The sequence below is a fragment of the Pyrgilauda ruficollis genome, unplaced genomic scaffold, assembly GCF_017590135.1.
Source record: "Pyrgilauda ruficollis isolate IOZ18807 unplaced genomic scaffold, ASM1759013v1 scaffold36, whole genome shotgun sequence".
Lineage (NCBI taxonomy): Eukaryota > Metazoa > Chordata > Aves > Passeriformes > Passeridae > Pyrgilauda > Pyrgilauda ruficollis.
The window spans coordinates 4,947,126-4,959,310 of record NW_024525045.1 but is presented as its reverse complement, the minus strand read 5'-3'; the positions used below and the strand labels follow the sequence as shown (position 1 = coordinate 4,959,310).

Sequence of the window (12,185 nt, the reverse complement as noted above, 5' to 3'; positions counted from 1 at the left end):
AAGGTGTCAGAATAGATTGTGAAATAATTTACTGGAGGAACCCTCAGCTCCAAGAACAGCCAGTCATGATCTTATAGCTGCCCTAGACAAAAGGAGTCTCAAAGGGGAGCTTTTGGTGGGAAAAAAGAAATGGTGCAGACCTCATGTAATGCTGAGTTTAAAAAGCAGCAATTGTGTGAAGAGCCTTTTCCTACAGCATCAGGGACAGGCTGGGTGTGGGATTCAGTGCTACACATCTCACTTCTGCAGTTTGGGATGCTGAATTTTATCATGGGAAAGGGCCAAACCCCATCCTTGTAATCATCCTACAGCCTCAAACGCCTCCTGCCCTCCTGCGTTTCTTTCATTCTCTCCCCTCAAACAGTGGGACCATCCACGGTTTAATGCTTTGTTTTCTCCCCCTGCTGCGGCCTTGGTTCAAAGCTAATATTTGTGCTAATTGCTTTCACCCAACAACGTTTAAAGTGTGTGAACACAGCAGGAGGGGAAGAGCCATCTGGAGCAAGGACCCAGCTACACTCAAGCCTGAGCATCTCCAACACCAGCAACAAGGCAAGCCCAGAATATGGGCTGCTTCTCAAGTCCCAGAGGGGGCTGCAGAGCTGGCTGCTTGAAATAAACCAAATCCCACAGCCCTTGGACTTACTCATGAAACTCATTTTGTGTTCAAGCTATTGGGAAAACAATCCAGGGATTTCCTTACCTCTGCTTTACAGACCTCAGCTTGGCTTCAGCCCAGCCTGCAATGCTCCCTCAGTGCAAACCATGCTTCTGCCATCCAGTTATTCCCAGAGATGGCCACCAACAGATGTAGTTGCTCATTTCTTGTGAACATTAACTAGAAACAGTCTGTCTCCAGATCACCTTGATGGCTTCTGGTGTACCCATCCACAAATCATCATAAACACAAAATGAGTCCAGCAAACCAAGGGACGAGAGGACTCGGTGCTCACTCACCCCTCTGTACAGCACAGTCCTGCTGCCACCACTGATGGCACATATATACATTATGTATGGGCTCCTCCCATAGATATATATATATAAACAGCAGGTTTATATATACATGCACAGCATAAAGCAAGTTAAAATTTGAGCCAGACATCATTCCTTTCAGCAGACCACTGTTTTTGCAGAGCGCAGTGTCCGAAGAGCAGAGCCAGGCCTGTCGGGGTGAGGATGAGGAGGGCTCAGCTCCTGCCCAGCTGTGTGCTTGATGCTGCTGTGCAGTGCCCTTTCCCTTTCCTTGGGCTCTTCCCAAGTCCCAGGTGAGGGTCACACTGTTGCTGCACTGATGCTGGAGGAGGGCCATCCCAAACCATGGTGTGCCCATCCCAACCACTGCCCTCCTTCCCCCACCAGCCAAGGACGCTGGGGGGGTTTCCAAACCTCAGCCAAGAATTCTGGAAAACTCCTGATCTGCTGAGTGAGACAGCAGGTGGAGGCTGGCTCATGGCAGCTCTGCCTTGCACACAGAGATGGGGTGAATTCCGAGCCCACCCCTGACTCTGGCCTGCAGGGTCAGGCACAGCTCCAGCTGAGATGCACCAGTTGTGGACTTGGGGTGTTATCAGATGAGACAGGAGGGCAGAATGAGGCAAAATACTGGAAAATTCCTCTTGGTACCCCCAGGCAGAAACAGATATCACTGGCCTCTGCCCTGAACAAACCTGTGGAGGCCTCAGGGCAATCATCAGAGCTTCTCCAGGGAAAATCAACTAAACGGAAAAAAACCAGTTTAGCAGAATTGTGGGCACCTGTGTGCACAGGAAAGAAAAACTCTAACACACAGGTACTATGAACAGGGACTGCTGCAAGCAGGGATCTTCTGTGAAAGAACATGAACGAGTGTGGGAACTCCTAAGAACTGGCACAATCACTCCACCTTATCCCCACATGATGCAGAAACTGAAACAAACATCTCACTGAAGGCACGTCGCTTCCCAGTGTGCCCCGGGCAAATTTTGGGACTATGAACTTCAGAGGAAAAGCTGAGTTTTCTTGGCCTCAAGCAGGAGAACTACATCAAGCCTGCTTGTCAGGGTGACTTCAGTCTGGGGCCACGGAGAGAACCCAAAGCCACGTTCTGTAGATGTCCTAAGGGTCTATCAGCATCCACAACAGGACAGACAGCTGGGATAGTTGGGATGATCCTGATCTCCACCACTCCAGAGGGTGCTGTCATAGGAATGAACCAATGCACAGAGCTTCAAAGAGAAAACTTTATGGACGCTTTTATACACATACACAAATATTTTAATATAATGGTAACTGAAATGTTATCCATATTCTTAGTACTGTCATAATTAACTAAAAAGATATTTTTTAAAATTTTGTAAAAATGACATATTTTACACATCTTCTATTTACAATTGCAATATGCTTAAATGTTATAAAACATCCACTCTGACCTTTAAAATATATGTATACTAGGACTTAGTATTAGATATATTATAATTTATAGCAAACTTAGGGTTTGCCATGTACCTATCTATTCAATGGGAATTTTGTAATCAGCCTGGCTTAATAAAGGCTGCTCAAAACCAAAAATTGACAACAAAAAAGAAAAAGAAAAAAGAGAGGGAATGTGCAAATATTGGGGCAGGCAAAAAAATAAAAAAAATTCTCAAGCTTGCATTTTTTAAAAAATAACACCGTGAAGACTTCCAATAAATTAAAATCTTAACCCTCAAATCCTCTCCCTGGTATTGTCCATCAACTTACTTTTCAGTACTATTAATCTAAAAGGAAAAAACACCCTCAACAACAAAGGACAAACCCCACCCCAGACAGCAGATCTTCCTGAGGCCATGTGGTGCCCACGCTGCAGTCAGGCATCAGGATTTGCTGGAGTGGCTGCTGCTGGCACAGAGGAGCTGGCTCTATGGATGACTCGGGAATACGTGCGCTCCATCCCGGGATGTTTTGCTGAGTCCTCCTTGTAGGCAATCTTTCCAGAAAAAAAAAAAAAAAGGCAACAGTGAGAGAGATCTGAATAATTTGGTGTCTGAAGTGTCTCTTGTCTAACCAAGGGTTTCCCATTTTTTTAATTGTTACACAATGATGCTAAGGATCTGACAGAGGAAAAGGACCTTTCCCTGGTAAACAGAGGCTGCAGGGGCAGGGATGACATCCTGAGTCAGGGCAAAATGGGGCTGGAGCTTCTGCCAAGCTCCATGGGGTTCCCTGAACTGCACCACTCTCACACAAGTCCCCTACACTTTGCAAACTCCTGGACACCACACCAGCACCTGCTGACGGTGGCACAGACAGGCCCAGCTGTGCCCACGCTGTCCTTTGGGGATGCAGCAGCCCCACGAGCTGCCCTGGCCGGGCAGCAGGGCTGGGACCAAGCGCCAGGCTGAGCCTGTGGGCAGAGCTGCAGTCCAGCAGCAGTGGCAAAAGCTCTCCCCTGTCCTTTGGGTAGGCTTTAGCCAGAAGGAAGATTTTTTTCCTGAAGAAAGTCCTCTAGCCTTGGTGATAGCTCTTCTTTCCTACTTCTGTAAAAGCAGACTGAAAACCTGTCTTTCTCCATGGGCTTTGCTGGAGCATCCAGAGCAGAGACAGGGCGATCCCCACTGAGCACACAGCACCAGCACTGGAGAGAAACCTCTCCCCTTGACAAAGCTCCAGGTGGAGCCCTACACCATCACCCCACTGTCCTTGGCCAGGGCTGCAGGTCAGCCACACCTCAGGTGTCACCCATGAGCAGGGACAGCTCCAGCAGCTGGGGCAGCTCTGGGCAGGAGCTGCTCTCACATCCTGGGCTGCAGGAAGGGCACTGGGACTTGGGCACACCCTGGCAGCCACTTTTACTGCTATTGGCACTTGCTTTTGCATCAGGGAGCCCTTGCTGAGCTGTCTCACTGGCCCCCCCAAGGTTCACAACTAGGATCCTAAAGAACAGGCCCCTCAAGACTGCTCATGGACAACACATCACACACACAGCTTAGATCTTTTTTTAAACTCCCTGAGAAGGGAGTCATTAGAGATGAAATGAAACAAACACACCCAGCAGAAAAACCAGCAAGTGAGGGAAGTATATGACATTAAAAGAAAAAAAATAGATGTAAGAAAAATGAACATACCACTTTTGGCTATAGTATTGAGGGAAATGTTAGACAGGGAAGAAGAGAAGCTGTATAAGCAAGGACCATGACAGAGCTGTCAGAAAAGAAAAACAAAAAAGAGAAAAACAAAAAAGAGAAAAACATATGGTGATGAAGAAGTCACTGTCAGTAGGTGAGAAACAAAGCCCTCTTGAATACAACAATGGGAAAGATGGCAAATCGTACTGGTGTAAAGCACACAGCACAGATGCAAGAGAGCCTCAAGCTTTCCAACTGTGAGATAAATATTTCAGCCACAGTTTATGGCATGTGATTTCTCTGAGGAAATACTCTGCTCAGAAGCAGGGAGTTCATGAGTTCACTGCAAGAGGAGTAGAGTTTTCTCAAAACCCCCCACTGCCCAGAAAATGGGGCTGTCACTTTTTAGGCTTCCCCAAAGGATTGCAAGTGGGATACTGTTTTCAGGGTGGACTTTAAAATTCAGATGATTTTGGTAAAAGAGATGACAATTTTGACTTTTGTTGGATGAACTCTTTACACATTAGCACTGGTTTGTACAAGTAATTTTGTATTATTTAGTATGAAGAAAACTCAGAGCTCATGGATAAAAATACAGGTATGAGCATTTAACAGAACTCTCCAAATGTTTTCTGAATGCTGAAGCTCATGAGCTGCTCATGCCTCTTTTGAGCTGACCATCCATTTTCCATTCTTGTGGGAAGCAGTGGTTCACACAAGACATGGTGCTGCCTGTGCACACTGACTGATGGCCACAATAACTTCCATGTGAGATGCATGAATATTGATTAACAAATTAACACTTACATACTTAACAAAACAGTGATAAATACTAATTAGGATAAAATCGCTGGAAGGCTTGAGGTTCACAAATCTTTATACACCTGAAGAGGAGAGGACCACAGCTCCCAGACCTGCAGCCACCCCTGAGCTCGACCCCATCCAGCAGGCACCAGGCCTCCAAGCAATTAGGAGCTTTACACCCAAGGAAAAACTCACTCAATTCCACAGTAAGTACAACAATGGGCAAAAAATTCAGGTCAATCCTTATTCTCCTCATATGTGAAGATGAATAATACAGCATGGAGTAATGGAGAGCCATGTAGGCACTGCTGTGAGATGCCACCACTGATACCAGTAGTTAAACCAAGTTACTCTACACCAACAGTGCTTTTGGATGCTACAGGCACCTGGAAATGCAGCACAGCTGCTAGAGAGGAACTATTTATCAGATGCAATCTAAGGTAGCCTGTCCATAAACATGCAGAGATATAATTAAACATGGTTTAATTAGCACTTCAGTATGCAAATCGCTCAATATTTAATTGAAACTGAAAATATTAAAAAAAAAATCTGCCTGGACACAGCAGTAGAATAGCTGCAAGTGTGCACTGAAGGCCAATTCAGAATTTTGGGATGCAGTTCATATTATATGTTCATATTATATATACATATACACATATATACATACATATATATATATATATATATATGTGCATGGATCATCCTTCTGAAGCTTCTAAAATACATGGCATCTATCCTGATAGTGTACTCAAGTAGAAAAAAATTTTTGAAAAAGAACTTTCTCTGAAAGCTGAATATAAATAGATACAATAAAGATACCTCTTGTGGTTATAAGCTACATCTTAATAGCAATTTACTGTTTTAATTGAGTACAACACAGCTATAGGACAAAGCAAGCAAAGCATAAGGCACTAGTTTAGACTATTTTTCTATGCCTCTAAACCCCAGTCAGCATTTAGCCTCACAAACATTCAGCTTTTCAATACGTAGCAAGGCAGGCAGAAAACAGACCTTTGTTGATCAGATATTGAATATACTTCTATTAAAAAAAAATAAAAGAGGGAAGAAACAAAAGCCAAAACCACAAAAAACCCCTGTTTTCTGTCACTACTGCACTGCAAGGTTTTACTTGTAGTATTTTGCTCTACAGCTTCATTTGTCGCTAGAAGACACAATTAGCCACCCTCATGGAGCCCAAGCAGCACCCAAATAGATGTTCTGACCTGTTCATTCATAACTACAGAGAGCTCGCTGAGCATGTCCTTGTAATGAGACTTCATCTCTCCCTGATACTCAAACTGGTCCTCCTTAATGAGGCGCTCGTTGACATCGAGGGCATGGCCACAGGCTTCAGCAAATTGCCTGCAAGCACCAAAACACAAAAACAATGACACAGCTTTTGTAGTAATGAAAAAACCTATCTATACACACACAATGCTGCATCTCTTCTCCCCCTTGCAAACTGCACCTTGTTGGAAGTGAATTTCAGACCTCACTCTCAGATCAAAAGGAATGTATTCTACTAGGATAGCCCAGAACTCCAGTAAATGTTTCTCAGGAATGACTTGTCAGATAGGGTAAATGCAGATGGAAACTAGGCTGGTTCAAATCAGCCTGATTTTGTGTCTTGCCTGCCTGTGCCATGCAGAGTGTCCTATGTGCTATGTAGGGGGTGAAAAGCCTAAAATTAATGTTTACCTGAAGATTTCCTTCAGAAGCTTAACTTGATTATCAGGATATCTCTTAGCATTTGTCTCTTCAAGAAAAGCTCGAGCATAGGCCATTGGTCCAGCATTTACCTGGGTGAGAAATACACAGCTTAGGAACAGAGAACAAGCCATTCATCGTTGTTTCTCTTGGGCTTGGAGACTGGCCTCAGGCAAGCTAGGCTGTGAGAAGAGCATCCCCTCACTCCTTCTGTCACCAGGATGGAAGCTGAGGAGTTTTATTGAGGAAACAGGAGCTGCTCAACCTGATGGATGCTGCAGATCTGTGCTGGCCTTCCCAAGTCCCCAGCCAGCCGAGCTGGCTGTCCCCAGACAGTTACATGTTTGTTTGTAGGTATTTCAATGAGAGCACCGGGAATACACATGCCTGTCACAATCCCAACTTTCCTAAACAGGGAATGGCAAAGCCAATCCTAGCAAATTTCCCTTTAAAGAATCCACCTGCTTGTGGTGGGCCATATTCTCAAGTGATACTTGACAGTCTTGTTGGAAAGGCCTTATTTGTTATTTAGAGTAGACCTGAATTAAATAATTAGCATATAAAACCAGCTGTCATCAATGTCAGTGGAAAACTTTCCTTTCCTTAGTGTGTTTAGAGTGGGATCTAACAGCTCTATAATACAGGATATGCCAAAGACAAAAAGTGTCTGGAATGATGAAAATCAGAATAAAAATTTAGGTAGCACTGAAAAAAGAGAAAAAAGGCAGCAAAGTGACATTACCTTGACACTGACACTTCCTTGGAGCTTGAGCTGCAGTCGGATCATGTCCACTTCTTCCATTGTGCAAAGCTGATTGAGCTCTGAGACCTTTTTGGACATCTCATCAATGGCCACTTCGATGGGGTTCAGCTCTGTGCTGGTTTGGCTTATGACCTGGATCCTCTTCTTCACGTAGGGAAACAAGTGACTGGCTACTCAAGAGAGAGAAATGGGTCAGAGAACTCACCCAACAAGAGAGTTTTTAGGAAAGTAAAACAATTAAGCCAAAGTATTAACTTTTGACTTTGTCAATCTCTTTATTAATCCACAAAAATTAAGTTTTAATCACGGAATGAGTAATAGTGACACAGCAGGTCCAAACTGAATTCTGATGTACCCGGCACTAGAAGAGCATTTCCTTTTGAACTCATCACTGTTTGGTACCAAGCTCTGCCCCATGCAGGTGGTAACAAGCTCTCAATGCTCAGATTTTAGAATTAACAAATTTCTTCTGTTGAGTTAAGGCACCAAACTGTAAGTCCACACTGAACTTCAGACAGCTCAAACCCTCACACCAAACATATTTCACATATTTTAGAGCGAGGAGTCCCTAGCTTAGCTGAATTGGGAATTATTCACTGTGCTGGTGTTGGCTGGGATAGAGTTAATTTTCCTCACAGTAGCTGGCACAGGGCTGTGCTCTGGATTTGTGCTGGAAACAGCACTGGTAGCACAGGGATGTTCTGGTTATTGCTGGGCAGCATCATTTTCTGCTCCTCATGCCACGCAGCAGAGAGGAGGCTGGGGGTGCACAACCAGAGCTGGGGGAAGGAGGAGGAAAGGGAAGGGACATTGAGAGTGTGGTGTGTGTCTTCCCAAGACACTGATACATGTCCTGGAGCCCTGCTTTCTTGGAGTTACCTTTACCTGCCTTCCCAGGGAAGCAGTGACTCAACCCCTGCAATGAATCATTGCTTTGCTTGTTTGTGCTGCTTTTGCTTTACCTATTAAACTGTCTTTATCTCAGCCTGTAAGTTTTTTCACATTTACACTTCTGATTTTCCCCGTCCCACCAGAGGACACTCAGTGAGTGAGCTGCTGCACGGGGCTTAGCTGCCAGCTGAGGCTAAACCAGGACACTCACCTGCAGATGAACCTACTATTAAAGCATCATCCTTAAAGCAGTGAAGAGGTACTTTTAACATTCAGCCTAAATACTGCCATGGGAGCTGACAGAGAAATTATTCACCTTTAAAACTCTGTTTCCACTCAAGGTCTTTCATGGATCTCGGGGAGTTTGGCAAAGGTACTGTTAATGTGCTTTAAGTCTGATCTGACCTAACACTTTTCTGATTGCCCTACATGCTTTGGAAGGTTTCCCAAACTCCATGCATGTCCTTCGCCACTAAGCATCTGCTATCAGTCAGCTCAGACCTAAATAAACTCCAGTTTACAGCATGTCTGTCTCATAGGAGAGCAGGAAACCCAGGACTTGCAGAGCTGGAAGCAGGAGCCAGGCATGGCAGAGAGCCAGTGAGCCAAGGGCTGCAGCCACACTGCATGGCCCTTGGCCCAGCAGGCTCTGGAGCAGAGATGCAGTGCAGGTGCCACTCCAGCCACCCAGGCACAATTGGCTTCAGCACTCTTCCAGCCACAACAGAAGTTTTGCTTTCTTCTCAAATTGAAAGTGCTTAAGTTGACCCAGGAAACAAATGAAAACACACGACTTTATCAAACAGGAGTGGGGGAAAAAAAGAAAAACAAAGAGAAGAAAAGAATGTTTCCTTTAGTGAAAAGCACTGGGGTGAGGTAGGTGTCAAAGGGAAAAGTAGGGGAGAAGAGGAGGGCATCAAATTCCCACCCAATGCCAAAGATGGAGCAGGGCTGAGAGCGGTGGGAGCTGATGACAGCATGTAATAACCCAGGGGAAATATTCTGCTAGAAGAACAGCCCTCTCTGTTTTTGCCAGACAGACCATAACAGACTTGCACTTTCAAGTCAGTGAAACCATCGGCTTCAGTACAGATCTCACAACACCTACTGCTTCCCAAGCACTTAAAAACACCACACACAAGCTATTCCTCCTTTCTTCGTCTTACAAGCAAAGCTGTGTCATGTAACAAGACACCCTCAGACAACAGTGCTTCTTTCCTGGCTTGCCAGAACAAAACTTTTAGGTGACTATGCTTGCACTGTGAGAAGTTTTTTTTTCACTTCGTCCTTTGGGGGAAGCAGATGCACTGAAGTTGGTAAGGAACTGGATTTTCTGTCACTTGGGAGTCTTTGCTGTGAACATCAGCCTCGCTGCCCATGGCTGCCCATGAGAACAACGCTTCCATCCCAGACAGTTCCTCATACATCAAAGCTCAGACATGTCAAGTTTCAGCAGTAGTCTCACAAAGGAGGCTTTTTAAAAGAGAGATTTCAATCATGATAAGGAGCGAAAAATTTCAGTTTAATATGACTCATTAAGAGAAGATGTATCTAGTGCTCCTGACATTCCTGCCTTAAAACACTGATTGAAATCTTATATCTAGCTTAAAAAAAACCCTCTAAAATGTATCTTATTCCCATTTTGAACAAAAATTTCTATCTGAAAGTTTTACTCTTAGCAGAATAGACATCCTACTTGGCTTTTTATTTGAATTGTTTATTATTAAAAGAAAATAGTTCTGAGTGCTAAGCTGCCTCCAGCAGAACCACTCCCAAGTTACATCACTGCAAGAACAGTTAAGATGTCAATTATACGGAAAAACAAAGCAGCTGAATGAAAATAACTATCCCTAAGGTGGTCAGCAGGTCTGTAAGGAAGACATGGTGAAAAGATGAGTTATCATCCTGCACAACTGACTGCTGGACAGCTGGCACTTGAGCTGCCCTTCTGGGCTGGGAGGTGGGCTGGAGCAGCCGGGCAGACGTACTGGTGAGGATGGTGCGCCTCTTGCACTGCTCCTCCACCCCGCCGTGCTTCTTCCCCGAGAGCGTGAAGGGCGTCTCGAAGACGAAGCGGTTGATGTTGTGGTGCATCTCAAAGTCCGTCTTCCGCTCCTCGGCCTCCTTCTCCTCAAAGAAAGGGGTCACGTAGGTCACCTGGATGTAGGCGTACTTGGGATCCAGGTCTTTGGGGTTCACCTGCGGGACAGTGGCAATCAATAAAATTATGGTGTGATGAGCTCCCAAGGCATCCCTAACATTTTTGATGTGTTTATTTATTTATAGCCATACCGATGAAACCTGAGACTTCCCAAAGTAATACTCAGATCATGGATGGATACAAGGGTATTTTACCAAGAGTGGGATCTTTCACTATAGCCATTGGCAAAAATGGATGAAAGCTAAATGAGACGGCAAACAACCTGCTTCTGCACTGCAGCAAACATCTGCCTGCTCATCTTGCACATGCACCCAGTTCTCTCCCTCGTGCAAAACCATGTTTTTCATACCTTGTTGGAATCCTGGATGATCTTCACATTATCTATTCCAAACTTGTCTGCATAAAGTTTCATCAGCCTTTGAGAGATCTCAGACAAGCCAGTTAATTTGGGCTCTTTATAGATATACTCTTTACCTTCCTCTTCTTCAAAAAAGCCCTGTTTGGAAAGAAACAAAAGGATACAGTGAACATAACAGCCATGGCAAAACCTAAACAAGGTGCTTACATCAGGAATCAAAGTTGCCTGTATACCTACCAGAGCATCCAGTAGGCCACTTCCAGCATCTAAGTGAAAAGCTTACCTCTGTCCACTCCTAGCAGACATGTGCCTAGAGGTCAGCGTTTATACTGGTCTGCAATCTCCAAAGTTACCCAGGAAAAGATCCCTACACATTTATTCACTCAAGAGACCAAGCAGCTTAAAGAGTTAAAAGGGCTTTCTTGAAAATGATGATATCTGTATGATGAAAAAACCCTCATGGATTAAAAACTCTTTAAATCTTAATAATTTGGTTCAATTGACAGCTGGGTAGTGTGCAGCATGTCACCTCCAGTGAATCCTCTGGGAGCCACGTGTGCAGGCACAGGCTGGGCACTGCTGCCCATGGCCATGGCGTGGGAGCACCTGGCAACCAGTCTGCATCTCCTCAGGCCAGCTGAAGAGAAACTCTGGTGGGCACCTTGAAAGGCCATATAGAACTGCAGCACTTCCAGAGATAATTAGCAAATTATTCACAATTGAAAAGAAAAAGGAAAACAAAAGAAGATAGACTGAGTTCCTTTGAATCAAAGGTACAGTCTTGTTAAGGTCATGATTTAATGCACTGGATGGACTTGGCAGAGCTTTAATAAAAGGGCCCACTGAAGAGCTGAACATGAATCTGTCAGGCTTCAGAAGAAATGCCAGCCTCTGAAAATTAACAGAGCATTGCATCACCTGCAGGTGAGACACTCAACTGCCCCAAGATGAACATGTACTTCAATGCTCCAGGAGAAGCTCTCCCAGCTGGGCAGAGAGCAGTAGCTGCCCCATTAACAAGGACTGGATTTGTCCCAATGCCATGAGCCCAGTGTCCCAATCCAGCCTCCTCCTAGGGTTTCATATGCAGCTTGGTGAGGGGCACCGCTGCAGCTACACTCACAGCCTCTTCCTTTCACCTTAATGCAAAGTGAGCCAGAGAGAAACACCTGAAGCTGCAGGGACGGGGGAAAGGCAGACAGCATTAATGATGTCAGACCCAGGGCCCTTTGAACTTTGAACAGGGTGTGGCTTGGATGGCTAATTCTACAATATGCCTAAGCAAACTGCCAGCTGTAGAAAAACAGAGAAGCAGAAATTAATGAAGGCAAGAGATATCTCCAAAATCTATTCAGAAGGTACTCATGCAAAATCCAGCTTTTTTATCTGGAAGTGTGTTTCAACTTTGCCCTCTAA

General features: G+C 44.8%; 1 protein-coding gene across 1 annotated transcript in view; it reads right to left on the bottom strand.

Moving 5' to 3' along the window:
* Positions 1-2,235: 2,235 nt before the first annotated feature.
* The window catches only part of DOCK10 (dedicator of cytokinesis 10), a 119,451-nt gene continuing 109,501 nt past the window's right edge, over positions 2,236-12,185 (bottom strand). The window contains exons 51-56 of the mRNA XM_041475701.1: positions 10,761-10,907; positions 10,239-10,449; positions 7,339-7,529; positions 6,588-6,688; positions 6,113-6,251; positions 2,236-2,947 (exon numbers count right to left, since the gene is read on the bottom strand). Of these exons, the coding sequence (XP_041331635.1) occupies positions 2,828-2,947; positions 6,113-6,251; positions 6,588-6,688; positions 7,339-7,529; positions 10,239-10,449; positions 10,761-10,907 (909 nt within the window). The 3' untranslated portion in view covers positions 2,236-2,827. The remainder of the gene's footprint in view (positions 2,948-6,112; positions 6,252-6,587; positions 6,689-7,338; positions 7,530-10,238; positions 10,450-10,760; positions 10,908-12,185) is intronic.